Source organism: Cavia porcellus, unplaced genomic scaffold (assembly GCF_034190915.1).
Source record: "Cavia porcellus strain 051 isolate PalLab524CR breed Dunkin Hartley unplaced genomic scaffold, mCavPor4.1 scaffold_11, whole genome shotgun sequence".
Lineage (NCBI taxonomy): Eukaryota > Metazoa > Chordata > Mammalia > Rodentia > Caviidae > Cavia > Cavia porcellus.
Window position 1 is genome coordinate 45,829,485 of NW_026947494.1, and position 23,862 is coordinate 45,853,346.

The 23,862-nt window shown below is 33.8% G+C and overlaps 1 protein-coding gene and 1 non-coding gene across 8 annotated transcripts in view; one reads left to right on the forward strand and one right to left on the reverse strand.

The window, feature by feature from the left end:
- Gpbp1 (GC-rich promoter binding protein 1) overlaps positions 1-23,862 on the forward strand; it is a 58,256-nt gene that overhangs the window by 17,933 nt on the left and 16,461 nt on the right. For 5 of the 7 annotated variants that reach the window (XM_063258197.1, XM_063258198.1, XM_063258194.1 and 2 more), the window contains 5 exons: positions 724-843; positions 14,743-14,866; positions 15,174-15,397; positions 18,777-18,843; positions 19,812-19,871. In XM_063258197.1, coding sequence (XP_063114267.1) covers positions 781-843; positions 14,743-14,866; positions 15,174-15,397; positions 18,777-18,843; positions 19,812-19,871 — 538 coding nt within the window. In that variant the 5' untranslated portion in view covers positions 724-780. Of the gene's footprint in view, positions 1-723; positions 844-14,742; positions 14,867-15,173; positions 15,398-18,296; positions 18,314-18,776; positions 18,844-19,811; positions 19,872-23,862 lie in introns of those variants that run through there. The other 2 variants (XM_063258200.1, XM_063258201.1) reach the window with 2 other exon arrangements.
- Positions 8,228-8,364, reverse strand: LOC111757002 (small nucleolar RNA SNORA2/SNORA34 family). Its single transcript, XR_002791388.1, has one exon. It is a non-coding gene; the product is annotated as a small nucleolar RNA SNORA2/SNORA34 family (small nucleolar RNA).

Consider the following 23,862-nt stretch of genomic DNA (forward strand, 5'->3'; position numbering starts at 1 on the left):
ACAGTCAGAACAAAACAAAACAGTGAAAACAATAATTGGATTTCTATGCTGTTAGACTCTTGGAAGGTGCTGACTTTTGTTTTTCTGGACCCTGCATGGTTTGTGTGGCTTCCCAGAAAGGCTGGCTCCTTGTTTAGCTCCTCCCAGTCCCAGCACAGCTGATTCTCGGGATGACACTGGCTTTTCTCTTTCTGGACCCTGCACAAAGTGCGGCTTACCAGCTTTAGAATCTTTATAAAATAGAATAATCATTTTGATGGACTCAGTATAAATTGTACAGACAGGAAAGTGCTAGAAAAAACAAGCAAAAGAAGATGGGTGACTTCAAAGTAAGGAGGGGACAGGGAGAAAAATGAAGAAGTAACTGGTTAATATCAGGTTACTTTGGAAGGAAAGAATGCAGAGGAAACTTCATTATCATGGTGATTTGGGAAATTTAGCATATATACTGGCCCTGTTTTTCTTTGAAGTCAAGGTAACAACTTAGTTTCAAAGTTTGTTGATGTGAAAATTCAGTGACTCCATTTTGATTTTTGGTCTGACCTGTTGGGGTTCAGTGTGGGAGGTTAGTTCGGAACAAAAAGCCTCTTAGAATTATTATTTAACATTTTAAAATGGAATCTTGGATATGGTATTGTAATAATTGTAATTTAAAGGAGTTTAATATGAGCTAATTTTACCTAGGGTATGCAAGTCTTAATTCTTTCCATTTTTGTATAACAGGGACTTGCCATGAGGTGTTGAAGCCTTGTTTCACTGAGTTGGAGAGACTGGACCTAAATGGCGCAGCATGACTTTGCTCCAGCCTGGCTTAATTTTCCTACTCCACCATCCTCAACAAAGGTACTCTTTGCTGCATCTAACTATCTTCCTCTCCTTAGTTGGTGTTATATATAGCGTAATAGAAATGTAAAGGTTCGGGGCTGGGGATTTAGCTCAGCGGCATAAGTGCCTGCCTTGCAAGCAGGCAGCCATGAGTTTGATCCCCGCTACCAGTAAAAACGAAAAAGACCAAAAAAAAAAAACAAAAAAAAAAAAAACAAAAAAAAAGTAAAGGCTCAGGCTTGGGGTGTGGTTCAGTGTTAGAGCACTTGTGTGAAGCCCTGGATTTGATCCCCAGTGTAGGGGGACAAAAAAAAAAAAAAAAAAAAAAAAACCAAAAAACCAACCAGAAAAAAAGGCTTAATTGCCTTGCACAGAAATATTGTACATTTATGTTATATTCTTGTTACGTGTAATCAATGGTTTAAAAAGTGTGATTTCAGTATATCATCAGCATATTAAACCATTTCCTTCAAAATTGTCTTCTGTAATATTCAAGGTTCTGCAGTTTAATTCATAATAGTCAAATATTTTGAATGTTACTTATATATCTTGCCTTTTTCTATGCTATTTTTTTAATCACCTGGTATTTCTCAGTCAAGTAGTGATGATATCCAGCATACATGTTGTACTTTAACGTTTGCAGAATGCTTTTCCAGACTTTAAATTTGAACATAATTCCATGGATGTAGTGATTAGAATTATTCCTAATTCTTGTTGAATTTATTTTAAATACTGATCATATTTTTTCCACAGAGGGAAAGTGAAGTGATTTGAGTTAGGAATGGCATGGGCACCCTGGTTTGATCAGAGATCTCTTTCTCTGATCTGTGTGAAGATGGCTGTTCTTGTATATACCTTATTTTAGGCTCTATTAATTGCTGGCTGATTGCTGTATAGTTTTCAACAATGCTTCGGGGCATAAATTGCTCCTACTTCTGATTCAGTTTTGAGTAAGGGATAGTTTTTGAGGCCAAACTTTTAAGGTTTTTTTCTGACCTTTGTACTGCTCATCTTAGCTGCCTGTTTTCCCTGCTTCTGTCTATACCAGCTAGCCTAATGTTTTTAGCTTGTTGCTTTTCATTGAGAGTAGCTACCAACCTGTTGTTGCTTTTTAAATCACTAAATGTCACCATCATTTCCAAGAGTTCTCTTAGGCGTGAACTTTTCTTGTGCTATGTTTGAAATTAAGTCAGTTCCTTTGAGAACTGCTTTTTATCATAGACAAAATCTATTTAGGTAGTTTAACCAAGAACAGTTGGGTCCTTTGCTGATTGGGGGAAATAGGAAGATGAGGAAAGGAATCCCAGAGAATTTTTGACTGCTCACCTGGACTTTGTCCTTTTCAGTTCTACTTGGAGGAGATAAGATCTCATTATTGATCTGACTCTACCAGTGAGCTAGACCCTCTTGTTTAGGAGCTAGGTGTCAAGAAGCCATGTCTTTTTGGAGGCTTGTCTTAGTTGCACAGAGTGAATGGGAGGGATAGTAGATTGTGGCTCAAATACTGCATATTCTTCAGAATTCTTAAGTGTCAGTAGTTCTAAATTTTTAAGAGTTCAGATGATTAAAAACAAAACATTTAAACTCTCAATGATGTATATGATCAATAGGCTGCAAATTTGTACTACTAAAAATAAGAATAATAAAAATTGTCCCAAGGGCACACTATTAAGCAAAGAAACATTGCCTTATAATTAATGTATGTAATACACAGTAAGAATTTCTACACTATTCGGATAACCTGCTTTACTTTTCCCTATGAAGATGTATTTTCAGTGTATCTGGAAGACGACTTTTTCATATGAATAAGGCTTTTGAGGGGTACATGACTAAAATTTCAGTAGTGATGTTAACTTTAAAGTACTCAACAAGAGATGTTCCTTTCACTTACAAACAAAACTATGCATAGTTTGTACAAATATATTTATAAACACCTAAGACTGTTGTGTGCAATTGGCATGTTTTCAAGAAAGTAAGAAAATTCTCCAAAGTGTTAATAATAGGCTTTCTTCACATAGATTATGAGCTTACTAGTGATTACTTTGAACCAATAGTCTGATTGAAAACTGAAATAATCTTTTTCTTTTGATGAATCCTTTTGATTAGTTTACCTTGTTAGTAGAGAAGGTGATTGTTGGGAACTTTCAGTGGACTTCTTAGCATTGTCTAGTGTATAGACATATAAAACAACCACAGACATGCAGTGGTCTGAATATTTGCCCCAATATGAGGAAATTAGAGAAGGAGCTAGCTGATAGTTAAGGATTTAAGCCTTTATTTTTATGAAAGTAAATTCTTAATCATTTTTTCCTAAGTAATAGATAATTTCTTGCCACTTGAGGTTTTTTGTTGCAGTTTATATTTGGGTTCAGTTAAGCTATATTTGTTGTACATACAAAATTTACGTTTTGATTTTTTTTTTTTTTCAGACTAGAGAATCTGTATATTGGGAAAACACTAGTTTTAGTAGATTTTCCTCTTTTTGGCCGTCTTCAAAAAGGAAAAATTCTTTTCCCCTGTGCTATCAAATATGAAACATTTCTTTGACATTTTATATACCAATGTGTATACTGTAATTCATTTTAATTCTAACATTGTCTTCCTATTTCTATAGATTAAAGTTTCAGTCTCATAAAACTTCTTTTCCTTTTTTCTTTTTTAAAAGAATCTTTTTGAGACAGGGTTTCAGTATGCAGTTCAGGCTAGCCTTAAACTCACTTTGTAGCGCAGGCTGGTCTTGAACTATGTTGACTCTCCTGCCTCAGCCTTCCAAGTGTTGGGATTACAGGTGTGCATGCTGGACTACTACTGTTCTTGATGTCCAGGGCAAGTCCCATGACGCCTGTACTTTTGATCAGTTGAGTATGAACCATGGTTCCTGTGGACCTTCTTTACCTCCACCCCAAATTTGATTTGATTAATTTACTGGGATGACTCTTAGAGCTCAGAATAATACTTTGCCAGTTTATTTTAACTAATATGAATGGATAGGGTAAGGTTTTGGACAGGGAGATTCAGTGCTTCCTCAGACAGTGGGGGTGTAATACCCTAATTAACCTCATTAGCATTAAGCCCAGGTGTGTTAAAGGACTTTATTATCAATAACAGAAGGTGCCATCAGTTAGAAATTGCTAGAGGTTTTAAGTTGTGTGACCAGGAATCAAAGACAGAGACGTGGATTATACCACACTGTCAGAATATAAATCAACTTAATAGTTTTTTTTCCTAGTAAGTGATTTATTGTAAGATGTCATAGTGTGTTCCATGAAGGAAGATAAAACATTGTCCATTTAGTGTGCGTACATTTTAAGAAGCGGTCTCAATTAGAGGAGTGATTTGAAACCATAGAGACTTTGGAAAAACCTGCCTTTTCTTTTCTGTCTTTTTGGGGTGGTGGTGGTGCTCTAGATGGAAACACTGAGCAGCATGTACTTCCCCAGCAATGTGCCTCATTTAACAGTGGTCTCTTATGCTTTTGTTTCTTTTATTCTACAGAGGAATCAGGAGAGGGTCTTGATCATCTGCTTGTTTCCTTATTAGAGCAAGACATTTGTCTAGTACCTTTAGGTATACAAACATTTCTTAGAGAACTTTATTAAAACCAGTTCTTCTTTTTTTATTTATGTTTTTGTCTTTTTCAGATAGGGTGGTACTTTGTGTGTGTGTGTTTGAGACGGGGTGTCAACTACGCAGTTCAGGCTGGCCTTGAGCTCATTTGGTAGCCTGGTTGGCCTCAAACTCGCAACAATTCTTCTGCTTCAGCCTCCTGAGTGCTGGTATTACAAGTGTGCCACCATGCCTGGCTTTTAAAACAATTCTTCAGAGAACAATTTTATACTTTGGAAATTTGTTTCTCAAGGATTTGTCTGGCTGTAATAAATGTGATTCATAATATATTGAAAAAGATTAATTCAGGTGGCAAAATTCTCAATTCTTTAGGAGATTTACCTTTCTGTTTTATACAGGAATCCTTGAAAAGTTCACTCACTTTCCTGTCTTACTTTCACATGGCTAATTAGCATGAGCCTAGACTAGAATTTAGATATATCTGTTGTTCTGTTTTCTTTTCATAGGATTCATCTTGGAATTCTGTAATTTCATAAATAAAGGTCTTGAGAAATGGAGACTTATCTGTTAAGATACCAAGATCTCTTATTACTCTTTCTCTGTTTCTCCCTCGTGTAACTGTCTGGGATTTGCTTCTGTGCTCTTTTTTCTTCTACTGTTCTTATACCTTTCACTAAAGATTACTGCTTCTCAGATCAGATTTAGAGCCTGGATGGATACACATTGGTTTACATTTTCCTTTTCAATTCTTTTTGTCAGTTTCTCTGAAATAAGTATTAGGCTTATTTTAATTTTTAAGGACTCAATGCTCATATAATGAACACTAAAAGTTAGCAACTAGAAAGTTAAGTTACAATGGGACTGGGTATTAGCTCAGCGGCATAAACGCCTGCCTTGCGAGCGCGTGGTCATGAGTTCGAATCTGGTACCAAAATAAAAAGTTACAAACTGGTTTAAAAAAAAAACAACCATAATTCGTTTAAATGTTAATTGTAGTGAAATCCTTACTATTTTCCAAAGTCTATTAAACTGTACAGACCATCATGATAAAAGATAGTTTCTAAAGTCTTCTGACTGAATATTACCTCTAGAATGTGGTTATGAATCATAATTCTTAACTATAGGGATATTTTAGATTTTTTTTTCTTTAATGAAAGTGATTTTAACAACACAAACACAGTCTTTTTTTGTGATACTTTTTAAAATTATATCTTTTCTCTGTCTTATCCTTTCATTTTTCAAAATCACTAGTCATGAATTTCCATTTATAATTGACCACTTGTTCTCCACTGGAGACTTTTAGTCGATGTCATTTCTCTTTTAATCTTGTTCTGAATGGGACAGGTGTTAATTACTATTGTGTTTTCTATTCCAGTGTAATAGTCTCTTTTTTGTTTGGTTTTGTGTTTAGAAAGGTAATGTAAAGGGTAAAAATTGTTTTCAGAACTGCACTTAGGGTAATTTTGAGATATGTGGAATTTTAGCCCCCTCATGTGGTGAAATTCTAAACTGCATATGATTGATTTTATCCAGGTTTTGAACTATTATAGTTATCCATAATGGCAAGTAAATTTTACATAGTATTTTTGAATGGCTTAGATACGCAGTGTGATTGAAAATGGGAGAATATTTAAATTTTAAAATTATAGTAAAAACACTACCATTAACCCCCCCCCTTCCATACTTCCCTCATTTTGAACAAATTTATTCCATCCATGTTTCTACATTCTGAAAGCAGTATGGCAGTTTTTTTTTCACGTGTGAGTTGTGACTGAATATATGGTGAATGTTGTCACATCTCATCCAACAGACAGGCAGTCTCAAAACATTACAGTGTATCTTTACCCATCTTATTGACTGGATCTGTCACCATACAACTTGTGGTTCTTCCCTAAAATCAAAATGATTATGAAAAGTAAGCGTTTTGAAAGGATTTGGAAAATCAGGGCAACCATGACAGGGCAACTAAAGATAATCACAGAAGAGGACTTCCAGCACTACTTCAGAAAGTGGTAAAGAGTGATGAGGATATGTTTGAATTGGGAGCAGGGTATTTTGAGTGCATTTAATGGCAGTGTCTTTTAATAATTTTAATAAATGTTAAAAATTTAAGCATTCACTGTTTTTTGACCATACTTCATATAAACAGAAGTTTCCATTTCATGTTCCCTTGGTAGTTTCAAGAGTGACATTTTTATTATTGAAGGACTACTGAAATAGTTTCGCAGACTGAAAAATTTAGATGAGTAGAAAATTTCCTTTGCTTAGATGCATCTTATTCCCATCATCTTAACCTGGGACAGATGATAGAATAATTACTATAAACAGGCTGCTGAATCTTTTTGTGGTAGTAATGATTTGAAGAAAGAAGATCATAGAGGTGTGGTATTAAGATGGGTGGTAGGAAATGGAAACAAAGCAGGATATTCTTTTCTTTTTCATAAAAAGGAAATATGTCAACTTCCATAGTGAAGAATACATTTTTATATTTGTATTTTAATATTTGATAGCCAAGAATTTTGTGGTCAGATAAAGAGTGTAGATGCAGTTCATTTTTCATTTTCTTTAATGGCAACATTAAAAAAGCTGTGGTTAATAACGCCAACACGTTAACCGAGTGAGCAATGTTAGCTTGCATAGAAAATGTGTTATATGGGGCTGGAGATTTAGCTCAGCGGCATAAGCGCCTGTCTTGCAAGCAGGCAGTCGTGAGTTCGATCCCTGGAACCGATAAAAAGGAAAAAGACCAAAAAATAAAAATAAAAAAAAGAAAATGTGTTATATTTATATTTTTAGGCTGAGAATGAGAAAATTCAGACTGGTAGTTAATAAATTCATTGAGATATCTGTGTATGAAAAGCTTGCTCTGTAGTGTTTCGTTGTTGTTGTTATTAATGTTAATTATTTATCACACCCTTTCCTTAAATGGCCTGACTTTATGCTTACCTGTTTATGTTGGAGGAAATTGAAGCATAAACACATTCCAAAGAAATGTCCTGGAAATAAAATGGTTAAGGCCTTTTGTTCCTGATGTGTCTGGCAAAATGTATAGACTGATTGATATTAAGTGGTTATAGTGAGTATCATTGTAGCCCCAGGGATATCATGGTATTTTTTTTTTTTTTTAAAAGATGCATTTGGAGGTGTATAATACTGTTTATTTTTTAGGAATATTTCTGTTGATGAATTACAATATTTTTGCCTTTTATTTTTATTTTAAAGGGGGTAAAATTAAACAACAAAACAGAACGATATAGCACATAAGAAAGCAATGTAAGAGATATAAATTTCAAAGCTAGATGACCTGAGATCTTCACTATTTATCATATTGTCTCTTATTTTCTTCCAAATAGTTGTCCATGTCTTCGTGTACAGAGAATTCATATAAAACAACATAATAGAAGACTGATCTGAACAGAAGGAGGAAGGCATTTTAGGTCTTCAAAACCAGACAATAGGGAAGTCACTAATGGCTGTCTTAGAGTCTCTCATTCTCTTCAAAATAGCTGTCCATACTTTCATGTATATTGAAGTTCAACAAAACAAAACGGGGCAGTGCGGGCAGGCGCGGGGTGGGGGAGTCGTTCTAGGTCCCAGCATGGCGAGGGTCCCAGTAAACACCAGTGGCTCCTGTCCTGGGCTGCTGCAGCCTGCCATGCTCACAGCCGTTCAGGTTGGAGGTGGGAGGAGGGGTTGCTTCAAGCTGTTTTTTTTCTTTTTCTTTTTTTTTTTTTTTTTTTTTGGTTTTTGCTTTTTATCGGTACCAGGGATCGAACTCAGACTGCCTGCTTGCAAGGCAGGCGCTTATGCCGCTGAGCTAAATCCCCAGCCCCCAAGCTGTTTTTTTCTAAGAAATTGACCATTTCACTGCCTAAGTTCTGAAATGGCCCACAGACTATAGAAAGACACTTCCTTAGACTCCTGCTTGAAACCAACAGCATCAGGAAGCTGCTGGCCTTGATTTAGGGCCAGAATTACAATTTTTAAATTTATGAGTTTTATATATATGTAACAGGAAAATATCTGTAAAATATTACATTTTTAATTGATAATGAGTATGTAGAATAAACATCAACATTGTCAACATCACGTTTTATCTGCTTACAAGATCTATAAAAAAGCAGAGCTAAATTCCTATGTGAATTATAGTAAAAATACAAACAAAACTCTACCACAAAAATAGTCTTTAGTTCAGTTATCACACCTAAGGCAGTTTTCACACATGACATAAGATGTTCTATACACAAGTATCACTTACATTGATAGCACATGGTTTTTGTTTTCCTCTCTTCTTTGGTAGGGCGTATTTGATATCTTGCTGCTCTTCCTGTTTTCTTAGGTTGTTCTTGGTGATATTTCATCTTTCCATTTACTGGACTGTTGTAGAATTCTTTTAAGGAGTTCTTTGGGCAGATATATACTGTTCTTCCTCTATTGTAATTGATGAGTTATCAGTTGTAGTCCTAATGCTCTGAGAAAATTTCTGTGATATTTTGTGCTTATTTTTTGTAAACTGTGAAACTGCCTCACATGTAAAACCCATGAGTAAAAACACAACCTTTAGGGGCTGGGATTTAGCTTAGCCGCATAAGCGCTTGCCTTGCAAGCAGGCAGTCATGAGTTCGATCGGTACCGATAAAAAGGAAAAAGACCCAAAAAAACCCCAAAACCTTTGGCCGACACTTTGAATGACGTGCTGCATGACTCCTCAACAACATCTTCTCTACCTTTTGTTTTATTGTAAAAATGTGATCATTTCTGGCTTCATTTGTATTGAGCATTCATTATCCATCTTTTGCTGTTTGAGACAGGCTCTTACTATGTAGTCCAGGCTAGCCTTGTACTCACTGTTCCTGCCTTAGCCTAGGAGTGTTGTGATTGCAGGTGGGTATGCACCACCATGACCAATCTTAATAAGTCAGTCTTATCATCATGGTCAGTGTTGACAGAATCAGTACTTTGTTTTTCTATGCCATATAGGAGGCCAATATTACATTTTTCAGAAATCCAAAAATTGTACTATACATTTTTCTGTTGTGAACTTGCAACATATGTGAGGCATCTGGACTTTGTTCTTGCAGATAGTTCCTGTAGTGGTCAGCTAGTGTTCTTTTAGCAAGTGTAACATCAATGAGTAACTAGTGAACCAGTTGTCAAATGTCACATTTGGGTTACTTTTTTAAGTAAGTACAGCAGATCTCTTCACAAAATCATAGGGTTTATCACTGCACAAAGAAAGACTTGGAGGCTGAGTTCCAGGATACATTTCCAAATTCAAGGTGTGAATGTCTTCACATCTACTGGAGCGTATACTTTTACGCCATATTTGGAAGGTTTGTTTAGTATATATTACCTAAAGCTTCAGCACTCATGAAATGATGCAAATTGTCAATTGTCATGTATTCAGATGGTGTATAAATTGCGTGACAGTTTGAAACAAAGCTTTCAATAAATGAACAAAATAGCCAAATTGTCAGATTTGTTTTCTTTCTTGGCATGTGTTTTTGTTATCAAAATGTAGGCAATTTGAAGGAAACCAAATCTTTTGAGTGTTACTGTTCTAACAATTTCAGTGCCACACCTTTCACTTCTCCATAAATTCTCTAATAAAATTCTGCTATGAAGGCTTTGAGTATTACTATTGATGCTTATAGAATGTTTTCTTGTATTTCATTATTACTGTATTTTAGAACATCTTTAAGCATGCCATCCTTTATAACCAACATTGAATCACAATGTTGGCGTTTCATCCAGTAAGTTTCACCTCTGGCAAGAACCTAGTAACATTTTCTAACCTAGTTCTAACATTGGATCATTCAGGTATACATGATCATTTTGTAGCATTTTGACAAGTCAAATATTTACATTACTGTTTTCTTCCTCATCTTAATATCTTAATCAAGATCTTCATTCTGTATTCTTGTTAGATCTCTTGTCAAATTTGATTCCCTTGTTTGGCTTACACAATCCAAGTCATCATCAATAGCAGAATCACCTGATAATTTAGTTTCAACTTCCTCCCAAAGTTGTAAAAGTGGATCTTAATGTGATATTGCATTGAATAGAGCTAATTCTATAAGAAAAATCAAAAGAAAATAATTTAAAAGATTATAAATAAACAAAACTGTACCAGCACATAATGTGGGTGATACTATTCATACTTTGACACGTGCATACACCTTGCCATTCATCAAGAGGGTGAATACAAAGATTGCTTCCTGTTTTGGCTTAGTGCAGCTAACTACTGAGATGCACAGCCAACTACATTTTGCTGAAGTATATATTTTTTATGTGTATATAAAAGTATATATTTTTTATGTGTACATTTTGCTGAAGTATATATTTTTCATGTGTGACCGCGTATGAGGAACTGAGGGCTTAAAGTAACCTTAATACTTTGCCATTGTATGTTAGACAATTTTAATAGATGTAACTTGTCAGATTTATCCTAGTTTCTGAGATAATTGTTTTTTTATATCATAAGTGGATCTATTCAGTTTTATCAAATACTTTTTCTGTATGTCTTAACAGTATTTTTTAAATTCAGGAAATGAGTGAAAGGAACTTTATGGATGTTAAACAGATGAAAATGTTATATTCTTAAGTTTATGGAAGTGGAACTTAATGTGGTGAACAAATGAAGAACCCCCCCCCCCCATAATTCTGTTCCTTGGATAAGCATGACTTGATTATAGCATGTTAAGGTGTTATATTTGGTTTCCTTTATCTTACAGCTAGTAGTAGTTTGTTTGTGATCCCCCCTCACTCTTCTGGGTTTCAACTCTGGGCCTTGTGTATGTGCATGGTAGATAAGCACTTGACAGTGAGCATTAGCTCCACCCCACTGTAGTTCCAAACCAAGAAGCAAGGAAACTTTTCATAATTTATTTCTACATTATAATGTGAAGATATGTGAAGCTATATATATATAAAGATATATATATATAGCTGTGGGTTTTAAAAAATCCCATTTGTACTGTGAAGAAATACTAAGCATGTTTATGACGTATTTTATATATAGATAATACGCACAAAATTCTGTGCATTTGAAATACCATACATATGAAGAAGTACTATGCAAGTTTGATTATGGTATTGTTTTTGTGTGTGTGTGTGTGTGTGTATACACACATGTACATATTTATGTATGCGTACATACACCCCCCCCCCACACACACACCTCTAAAATTCTGAAATTCAAATAATACGTTGTCCCATGGGTTTTGGGTGAGGAACTGACTGACGCTGTGTGCCTAGTTTCATTTAGATTCATTGTTAAAACTATTATTATTTAAATTTTTGTTTATTCCTGTGTCTGAATCAAGCTCATTTGTATGATATGTTTAATATTTAGCATGACTTACAGTCTCTGCTTCTAATTTTGATATTTTTTTCCTGTGGCTTTCCCTATTTTTGTTTTCCCAGATAAACTTATAAGTCATTGGTTATTCAGGGGATTATGCAGCTATTTTGTTTTACAGATTGAGAATGAAGTTTTTCAAATGGTATGTACAGTGCATGTATATATGTACATACTCAGAGAGGAGTATTCACACTTTTAACATTTCTCACACATTTACCATTTCTGGTAGATTTCACATCATTATATGTGTTTTCTTTTGTTGTCATTTTCTTTCAGTCCTAAGGACTTTATAAGTATGTCCTTTAGGGTAGATCTGCAAGTTACAATGCTTCTCTGGTTTTTGTTGATTTGAAAATGACTTTCGTTTTGTCTTTTTAGTGAAATAATTTTTCTCAAATAATAGACTTTAGGAGACCCAGGTAATATTAGTTACTGTCACCCAAGAAATAGAAACATAAAGATGATATAACAGATAAGTTTTGGGGATTCTTCTCTTCATTACAAGTGAGTTTTATTATATAGTTTAGGCTGGCCTTGAAACTTGAGATCCTTCTGTCCTAGCCTCCTGAATACTGGGATGATAGGTGTGTGCCACCAAGCCCTGCAGTTTTGGATGTGTTTAAATTACAGATGCCCAGGAGATCTCAATTTGAAATCAGCAGACCTCTTAGAGACCAGCATTGAGCTCTAAACTGGGAAAAAGAATTGGGATTGATGATTCAGCATGTAATTAAGTTTTGATACTAGATAAATGCATCTAGAGAATACACTATTAGAAGATTAGAACAAGTCACCAACACTGAAGAATAATGCTTTCTCTTCCGTTATAGACAGAGGAATAAGCCAGATGTCCAACAATACAAGGAAGAACAGTATTTTTTAAAATAGAGGCCCTCTGTCAGTCTGTAATGTCACAGACCAATAGGTTGAGGATTAAAAAAGGGCAACCATACAACATAAATATGATCAGTTTGACAAAGACAGTATAAATGAAATAATTTTGGAGGCAGGCAGGCAGATAGATAGCAAGTTGTAATGGTAGTGTAGTGAAGTGTGTAAATGAGAGAATTACGTAAATGTAATGTTAGAACTGGGCTAATTGAAATAAGAAGTGTGGAAATAAGTATGTAGTAGCGCCTTTTTATACTCATCCTATAGAAGATCAGTTTAATAATTGTTAATGAGAAAGTTTGAAGACAGGTAAAAAGAGATGAGAGGAGGTGATGGAAGAGGAATGAAATCTGTTTAATCATTAAACCTTGACAGCAGCAAGACAATGCCTTTGCATCTATCTGTTGATAGTATTGTTAGGATAAATATCTGCTAAATCCTCTCCCTGAAGAGCCACAGTTTATGGCTTACTATGTTTTATGCAGTCAACAAATCACTGTTGGTGCACTATGCACCCACAAATCACTGTTGGTGTAAACAACCCAATTTTTCAGCTTAATGATTATTTTACTGTGTAGTTTTAAAATTTGGGTTGAGTATTTAGATTCTTAAGCCATAAAATGTAAGGAATATGACTTAGTGATACTTGAAAACAGAAATACTGATGATTTACAATAATGAAGTTTGAATTATTATATCAGTTATCTGGTGCTCTGAGTGGGGTCACAACTATCTTCTGTGTATGCCATCTTAAATTTTATAGGTATAAGTGTACACTGTAATATTCTTTGGCTTCTCCATAGTGTCTAAAATACTGCTCATAAATAGGAAAGATAAAGTAGATTAATAAGATAGATCATAATTTGTGTGGGGAGAAAACTGTAATTTTCAGTCCTTTGTTCCAAAAGTTTTGCCTGAAAAGAGCAAAATTTAAGAGTTAAAAAGAGAAAAGAGTTAAAATTTAAGGCACATTTCAGTCATGTGGATTGGAGTTGAAGGATGTATGTGAGTTACAAACTATTGAAAGGTGATGTTGGGGTTTTATTTTTTAATCTTAAATTTGTAGTGAGCGGTTAAAGAAAAAGGGAAGTGTTTGAATAGATTTAGCTGCTTAATAATGACTTGATGAAGAGAAGGTCTTGACATTTTCCTCCATTTATTGTATGTTGGGTGGTGAATAGTGATCATTATATATTAAAATAAAAAGGGCTCAGGCTGGGGAATTAGCTCAGTGGCATAAGCACCTGCCTGGCAAGGATGAGGTCATGAGTTCAATCCCTGATACCAAAAATCAAATCAAATCAAAAGGGCTGACAGAATCAAGAAAACAAGTTGGAGACTGATTGTGGCTTGCTGGAATCGGTGAGAATGCTGACACATTGCTGAGAGTTTGTTAACTAAGTCTAGGATGGTAATCTTGAAATGACTGACTCTGGAAGTAGATAAGTTTTAGTTGGCTACTCACATTGATCATGAAATACTGTCTTGTTCTAATTTTTATTTTTTTATTATTAGAGAAATTACATATTTTTGGCTCTTCATATTTCTGATAATTATTTTTCGTATCCTTTGCTCATTTTAAAAAATTAGTGAGGATTTTGATTGTGATTTTCACATTAAGATAGTTGATTTGGGAAAAGAGAATAGAAATCAATCTAGGGAACTTAAAACTGAACTAATACTTGGCAGTTCTTATTTTGAATTAGAAGAAAGCTTTGCGATATAATAAAAATGTGTATATTTATAAAGTAGTCTAGTATCTCATTCAGAATGTTACACTTTGCTATGAGAAATGTATCATATTGTAACTTGTGTCCCTTATAACATTGTTTTACCTTTAATAGTTTTTTGGAAAAGAAGATAGTAACCCTTGAAAACTTGTAGAGAAGTTGCCTGTTTCTATAGGTACAAAAAAAAACCCAGAAATGGATTCTATCTCATGTAGAGTTACCAGTTAATAAATACTTGGAAGACAGCTACACAGTATTCTCCTTTGACCATTTAACATTCTTGAAAGTAAAGTGGACTGTCAATAGTTTTAAAAGTTATTTAGGTTCATAAGTATATTTATCTGTATGTTTAATACTTCATTTCAGTCATCACTGAATTTTGAAAAACACTCTGAAAATTTTTCATGGACAGAAAATCGATATGATGTGAATCGTCGACGACATAATTCTTCAGATGGCTTTGATTCTGGTATTGGACGTCCTAATGGAGGTAACATTTGCTAAGGAATGATAAGGATAATATTCTTCATAGTTTTAAGGCTGTTTTGATTGCTTTTTAATCTTTTAAGTGTAACTAGCTTTGAATTTATATTCATCGGCATGAAATACTGTCTCTTTTTTTGGTACCGGGGATTGAACTCTGACTTCACGTTTGCCAGGGAGGCATTTATACTGCTGAGCTAAATCTCTGGCCCGTGAAATACTGTCTTATTCTAATTTTTATTTTTTGATTATTAGAGAAATTGCATATTTTATTTTTAGCATATTTCTGATAATTGCTTTTCGTACCCTCAAAGGTACCTTTGGAAGGAAAGAAAAAAATGGATGGCGTACACACGGCAGAAATGGTACAGAAAACATAAATCACCGAGGGGGATACCATGGTGGAAATTCTCGTTCTCGTAGCAGTATTTTCCATTCTGGAAAAAGCCAAGGACTACATGAAAATAACATACCTGACAATGAAACTGGGAGGAAAGAAGACAAAAGGGAACGAAAACAGTTTGAGGCTGAGGATTTTGTAAGTTTCTTAAAAAGTGGCATTTTAGTATCAGGGAAAACTTTGGAGGCTTTATTAATGCAGGTTATTTTCTGTAAAAATCACACTTGCCAGGTAAATACCTGTGCAGTTATTTTATAAGCCTAACATTTTGTAAGGAGTTTTTATTACCTTCCCCTAATTACTTCCTGCCTTTTTTCACCTTTTCACTTAATCTCTCTCTCCTTTCCTCCTTTTCCCTCTCACACGCTCTCTCTCTTCCTCCTTCAGGTTATTCCAGCACCTCACTATGTATATAGCTTTAAAAACTTTTAGTGTACTTGTGTTATTTTATTCCTTGTAGAAAAGTGATTTTGCTGAGAGCTAGTAGTTATGGTTTATTTGCAATTGCATCATAATATGGTTTTAAAAACTATTAAGCTTTTGGAAAGAGCATTTTGCCAATACATTTTATCAATTGATTGATTTATTGAGATAGGGTCTCGCTATGTTGGTGGGGTTGGTCTTGAACTCATGGCCTCATGTGTTCCTCATATCTCACACTCTGGACTAGTTGAAACTATAGGCATGTGCCACCACACTAGCTCCAGTACATTTTATTTGGATTGTCATTGTTAATTTATTTATTTTCAACAAATTTATTTACTTAATTTGTTGTGTGTGTGTGTGTGTGTGTGTGTGTGTGTGTGTACGCGCACGCGTGCATGTGCTGCTAGGGATTGAGCCCAGGGCTTTGTGCATGCTAGCAAGCTATCTATCCTAAAGCTAAACCTAGTCCCTGTATTGTCAGCACTTGATTATTCCTATGTGATCCTTAAGCTACTCTTAGAATAGTGCTCTATGTTTTACAAATATTTCTCTATTCAAGTTTTATTGTGATCAGGGAAAACACTAATTTTTATCTTAAGTCAGATATAATTAATGTTAACTCTACTGCTGAAAATAAGTACAAACTATTAAAGAGCAAAGGTTTTGTAATTTTTTCCAGTTCTTAGCTCCTATCATGTTGATTATGTAAATGCTGTCCTTAAATTAGAGAAAAATTGGTCCAGTATTCAGTCCTATTTACATAGTAATTATGATTTATGGAAGTCTTAATGTATTACAGATAGAGAGAATTTATATTTTTATCTTTCTATATATTGTTAATTTTTAGTTATACATTTGAATGACTGACTGTGTGTGACAGTTCTTACATAGAATATGTGGTACCTGTTTTCATTAAGATTGCTCCTCTAGCAGGAGCATTGAGAACATAAAAAAGAAATTCATAGTTTTTGGCTGTTGGGTTTGGAAAGTTAAAAGAGAGGCTTTTGTAGAAAAGATATTTAATCTGGGGCTGGCATGAAAAGGAAAGGAACCAGCTTTGTTGAAATGGACTGAATACACATTTCAGGGGTAGAATGTTTTCTTAGCATAGTAAAAGCCTTATGTTCAATCTCCAGCAAGCCCAGTGGCCCCCAGTACTGGGTAAAACAAAAGAAGAATAGCTAATGTAATAGGTTTTACTTTTAAAACTATTACAGTTGCTAGATCTTGAGTAGATTATTGTGGTGGAAGTAAGACTTGTTAGAAGAGCAGTGTCAGTGGTTTAGGAGAAAATAATGGCTTGAGCTAGGTAGCTGAGGTAAATGAAGACAGGTTTCCAAACTACATTTGGAAGTATAAGTAGAGAGTTTGAATAAGGGAGACAATTTGATAGATTTGATTTAGGATAGGAAAGCAATGCAGTATACTTACTCTCAAGTCGTGTTTCAAGTAACATTGGCATCTGTGCCTTCCCACTTGAGTGGTCTGTTTTTTTTCATTTGATAGCACTAGAAAAATGTATTTTTATAACCATACAGAATAATAGTGGTGTCTTTAGTGTTGTGAGAGTTAAATAGGTAATGCAAGTGAATCAATTATGAATCATGTTCATGACATACAGTAAAACCTTTTTTTTTTTTGTCTTTTTATCGGTACCAGGGATTGAACTCATGACTGCCTGCCTGCAAGGCAGGCGCTCATGCTGCTGAGCCAAATCCCCCCAGTAAAACATTTAATAAAAGCTAGTTGATGCTGTTATTATCTCCCAGCTCTGCTCCCAAGATCCTGGTTAGCATTTGTTATAATCTTAGACATGGAATGTAAATTGAATGTAATTTCTAATGTGTCCAATAATACAGTATAATTAAGAAATGCAGCTGGACATGGTGGCACAGTTCTGTAGTCCTAACTACTCTAGAGACTGAGGCAGGAGAATACCAGGTTCTAGGCCATCCTGGGCAACTTAGTGAGACACTGTCAAAATAAAAAGGGCTGGGAGTGGGGATATAGCTCAGTGGTAGAGTGCTTGTTCAGTCCCCAGTACTCAAGTTTATAAAAGGAGGGAGGGAGGGCATTTATAGTCAGCCACAAAATCTTAACCCTATTCAATTTGTATGTATCAAGGAATGAATCATTACGGTATGCATGTATATTCTTTTGAGGCTTTACAGTAATATCAGTTCAGTGCATAGTAATACTTTATATGAGTTATTCAAAAATATTTATTTACATTCATTTTATTTAACTTGTATCATCTTCTTTAGATGAGGCTGGCTGTGTTGCCAGGTAATGTGAAAAACATAAAACACAAAGTTTAAGATTCTAAACATACCTACCAAGGTCAGGTTTAGAATACACATTCAACACTCATCTTTTTTTTTTTTCTATTTAATAATCCTGAGTATTACTAGTTGAAATAAAAATTTTCACTTTGCTTTGAGAACAAGTGTGTTAACTAAAGCAACCCAGTGATAATAACCTTCTTCCTCTTCTCTGATCTTGACTTTATGTTAAGGAGGAATTATATCTCAGCCTGATACAAAGACCACATTCTCTCTTTGCTGCTATCTTGCTCAGACTGGCCTGGAACTCCTGGACTCAAGCCAGTCTCCTGCCTCAGCCTCCCAGGTAGCTGGGACTACACACATGCATAACCGTGCTGTTTATTTTTTTTCTTTGGTTGTTGTCGTTTGTTTTGTTTTGTTTTGCTTTGTGTATGTGTGTGTTTGTGTGGTGCGTGATGCTGGGGAACAAACTCAGGTTCTCATTTATTAGGCAAGCGCTGTACTGCTGAGCAACACCCAGCCCTTTTTGTTTTTTAAAAATTCATACTTTCATCAGAAACTCATGGATGATTAGAAAAACTTTTTTATCCCTTCAGCTAGCAGTGCACATAGACAGCATTTTTATGGTTAGCAGAGTAAGCTGAAAATAAGTAAAGTTTATGAGTAGTTATTAATTATTAAGAGTTGATCATATCAGGTTCTTCAGTTACAGGATTTATATTTATGAGATTGCTTGTAAAGGATTTATTGCTTAAATGTGAGACATTTAAATACTTTTAAGAATTTTAATTCTAACTTTATTCCAGCCTTCTTTAAATCCTGAATATGAAAGAGAACCAAATCAGAATAAATCTTTAGCTGCAGGTGTTTGGGGTAAGTGATTTTTTATCTATTTTTGAGGGGTTCAAAATGTGGGTATATTTTTTTTTAAATAATAGTAGGCCATACTAAAAATTTCTCTATAAATACCTGTTTTTGGTGTGCTAACCTACAGAAAGTTAACACAAAAGATTTGAGGTAGTAGAAGAGCTTTACTTGAAATAGTACATCTGCAAAGTTAGTGCCATTAAGTGTCCTCAATTTGATTGAGTTTTTTGGAAATGATTGTTAATGTAAGTTTACAGCAGCAGCCCGATAATCTAAAATCCAAAAAACTTAACTTGTTTCTCATAGTTCGAAACTTAGTTGAATGGAAAAATAAGTACTCTGATCATAATGTGACAAAATTAATTTTTTAACCTGTGAAATGACTCTTCCTAGGCTGTTAAAAATAATTTGATAGATTTTCCAGTGGAGCTAGTCTATATTTGAAATTATTTGCCTTTTTGATTTTCAAAGCTTAATGAGATTTTTGGTAACAACTCCCTTTAAAACTAATGAGTACAGTTTGATTGCCTCTTCAGAAGATTAAAGTACACTGATGTGTACTATAAAGTAGACAGCTTTTAAAAGAGTCAAGTGAAGTTTAAAATAATGGAAAATCTTACAAGATTTAACATCTGGAAAATAAATTTAATTATTCAGTATCAAATTCAGAGTGCTATGTCCACTTGAAACTTGTACCAATCTTCTGTATTTTTGTTTTGAAAGTCATTAACTTACTAAGACCAAAGGATTGTGGCTTATAGTTTCTTAGTCCTAATAATGAAGGCATTATTTTAAACTCAGTTGTATTTATTGGGTGAAACTCCGGGGAATTACTTTGTTTCTTTGATCTCCCTCTTTTATTTAAGGGTTTTTTGAGGGTGGTGGGTGGGGGTGGTCAGGCACTTTTGTTAGAACCATGTGAATGGCATTGTTTTTTCTGTATTGCAAATTAGTATTTCTGCCACTCTCCCCAGGCCTACACGCCCAGACACACACATACCCAACCAAAAAAATCTCCCAAGCTCCTCTCTTAGGTATGTTTCCTTATTATTCAGTTTTTCTGGGAACAGCTGATTGCATAAGACTGTAGAAACCACCTGGAAGGTGTTAAATAGAATTTCTAAGAAATTAGGAATAATTCTTACTTTGTTAGAATGAGTAAATTTTTAAAAAATAGAATGTCACTGAGCATTTGTCATATAAAACTACCTATAGATACTATTGGTAATGATCCTTGTTTGACTTAATCTTAGAAATGTTTTAAAGGCAAAGACATTTTTGAAAATAATGAGACTTAAAATGTATTAATATAAAGATATTGGTTCTGCTGTTTCAGGGCTGATCTTAAGGATTTTGAATACTAGTTGAAAAGATGTTTAAATGAAAGGTGTACTGTTTACTTTTAGGTAAACTGAGAAATGTGTCTGGATTAAAAATAAAAAAAAGATGGTTAATTGTGGCATGGTTGTTAAATCCCCAGTACTTCCCATAGAAATACAATGAAACTCTCATTGTATCACTTCATTATTCCTCTCTCACTTTCCCCTCTGGGTTCCCAAGTATTGTTTTCCTCATTGCAACATTTAGAATAGCTTTGTTCCTGAGGAAGACGAGAGAATTTTAGGAAAGACTTCAGTAGAACTTTTCTAGTGATACTTCCTTCCAGGTAAGTAAAAATTTACTAATGAAAATGTTAATATGTATAAGAAGAAAAAAGCAGTTTGTTCCCAAAACTATGATTTTTATATATCAAACATTGGCAGATTCTGAACATAATACTCCAATTAAAAAATAATTTAAGGGAAAGTAGTTAAACCATTTAAAATAATTTTAATTTGCTTAAATTTAATTCTACTAAGAACTTAAGCTGGCTTTATTAGAAACATCCTTGTGCAGCATAAACTTGTGACCTTTTATTATTATTATTTGTCTTAATTAGTATCCCAATTCTTTGGTGTATAAGATTAATAGTTACTAGATAAACCGTATACATGTTCTTAATAATATGACTCAAACAGGAATTCAAGATACTTTAGTGTATCTATGAGAATTTAAAAACGATTGTGTTGTTGTTACTTTAATGGGAAGTGGTATGTGTGTGTGTGTTTGAAGTATGTTTGAGATGCAGTTGGTGGCTATTTACTAATTTGTGGTTTTCAGAAGTCCTGGCTGTTTTTATGTCAGTGAGCGAGTATGTCACCAACATTTTATCAGCAGAGTTTAGAACATTTAGTGCTTAACAAATTAAATAATGAAAAATTTAACTAGAAATTAATTTGGTGATTTTACTGGAAATTAACTTAGTGGTCATGTTTTAGTTTAATGTTTCTGTGTATACCTTGATAACTTGATTGACTTAACCTGATTTCTGGAGTGTAAAGGTTATTACAAAATTGTTTAACCCCCAGAATCAAAACAAATTAATGACTGGTTGTAAAGTGGTATTGTTTTCTAGAGAATCACAGTACTAGTCAGAAGCATACAAATTGAGTGACATAATTATATTAAATCAGGTAGCTCAAGAAAACCGGTGAGGTTGTTTTTAAAAGGACTTTTGATAAAAATAAAGAAGTCATTGTAATAGAATTCTTTTCATGAGTATTGAAATAACTCTACTTTCTTTCAGTGTCATACAGAAAGTCAAAACATTTTAAGAAGGTTATGCAAGACATGTTCAAGTTTGAGAAGGAAAAACTAATGGGATGTGTAGATAATTTGATGCACATTTATTTTATTAGAGTTAGAAACATTAGTATGGAAGTCGTTTGTATTTGCAGCATGTATTTCAAGGCTCTTCATTATATGACCAGTGTTGGGAACCTTATTAAAGGAAAAATACCATTTGGTTGTTATCAAGATAAATATTGTTAGTGAAACTTGTTTTAATTAATATTCTTATAGTACTATAAACCAGAACAGGTTTGTTAATTATGTAGAAATGAAAAAAAATCTTCAAAACCATCAAAATGCATATAAAAATCAGTCTTTAAAAACTGATTTTAGATAATTTTTCTATCTTACATTTGAGGGTACACAACAGGAGTTCGCTTCAGTTGCTTGGTAGAGAGATTCTTTGCACTTGATGTGAGTTACTATCACCTTATGACCAAGTTTCATCTTCAGATTAACATTGCTAACTTAATTCAGATAGTATTTTCTTTTGGTTGTGTGGGTTTTATGCATTAAATTTGCCCCTTATCTTGAGATGGAAAGTTATCTAATGTAGTAACTGGTATCAAAATCATGGTAGTCCTGAATACTAGTGATAGTATTCTTGGAAGCCTGTTGTCCTGATCATTCAGTATAGTATTTTTAGTTGGAGATGGTAAGCCTTTTGAAATATCTTAATTTCCATTTCTTCTGGAAACAATGGGTTTGGAATCAGATAGGTCTAGACCCTAACATTAGATCTAAAGTATTACTTAGATTTTTAGGCAGATAATGTAAACTTCATTTTTGAATGAATTTCTTCATCTGTTAGGTGAGATAGTACAACAGTAATAATGAGAAAAGCATTAAATTGTCTACTGTTTTAAAATCTCAGCCTAGGTGTCTAGTAAATGATTATTTATCAGATAATTACTTTCTTCAAAGCCAATAAGGAAAATGTAGTTGTATATTAGAAGGTAGAGATGAATTTTCTGGATGCTAGATCAAAGAAGTACTTAACTAAGAGATTGAATCAGACTTTGTGTATGTAAGTATTGAGTATTTTGAAAGACAGAAGAGATTAAAGAATTGAGATTACAGCTCAGAATTATCTGTATGACTAATTTTGCAATATTTTAATTTGTCTTCCGACGAACTGAGTCACTTTCCTTCCACCGCTGATTTTGTATTGAAGGAATGAAGCTATTCATCTATGTGGAGAAAACATGTCAAGACAAAATGATACTGCTCTCAGATTACAGTTATTTGTAGGGGAGGGAGAAATAAGGGAATGAAAATTCAATAAATTTACTTTGTTTTTAAAAATACAATTTTAATATTAGAACACTTGCTTACATGAATGCCACTCAATAAAGCACACACAGTTTTTGAAAGGAAGTTACTTGAAGTGATGTGTTTTCTAATTCTTTTATATAGGGATTAACACCTTTTTTCATTAATATATGAACTTTCTCTTTAAAAATAAACTGTTTGTGTCATTCTCATTAATTTTACCAATTAACAAACTAGTGTTTGAATCCAAAAACTTAATATTTAATTAGGAAAGTTTCTGGAGGTAATCTGTGATAGGTTATTTTTGGAGATAATCTAAATATAGATATAATATAAAATAATTAAAACTCAAATAATAAAATATGAATGAGGCAAATTCAGTTTATCATCTCTTCTGTTTTTTAAAGAACTTTTCTTAACTGAGCAAGTTTAGAGTATTTAAGGATAAAGATTGCTCTATTGTGCTTTTGTTGTTTTTTGCTTTCTCTACCTCTACAGGTCAAGATAAAATTTTTGAAAAATCATACTTTTAATTTGAATTGCAACTATTGAAGACGATGTGTAATTTTTCTGTAATTTGTAGTTATTTACATATAAAACATTTCACATTAACTTTCACAGTTATCCTCCATTTTCTAGAAAAAGATTAAATAACTTGTACAGAGTTGTACAACTAGCAGCCATGGTGCTAGTGTTCAAATTCTAATAAATACATTACAAAAGTACTAATTTTGCTGAGTGTGGTGGCTTGCTGCTGTAATCCTAGCATTCTGGGAGGCTGTGGCAGGAGGTTTGCCACAAGTTCAAGGCCTGCCTGACCCACACAGTAAGACCTAGTCTCCTCTTGCCATGCACTTTTTTGTGCTGTTGTTTTATTTGTTTTATTTCTTAAGCATTGGTCTTTTTTTTCAAAACCCTGGTTTTTTATTTAATTTAGCTTTTAAGTTTTAGGCCAAGATTTCTTTTTAAATTTTATTGTTAGTATCAGGTGCCTTTAAAAATATTTTATTCATGTTTTTCATCATCTGCTTACCAAAAGTAATCATTGCAAACTTACATTAGTGTTCTTGATTGTCTGAGATC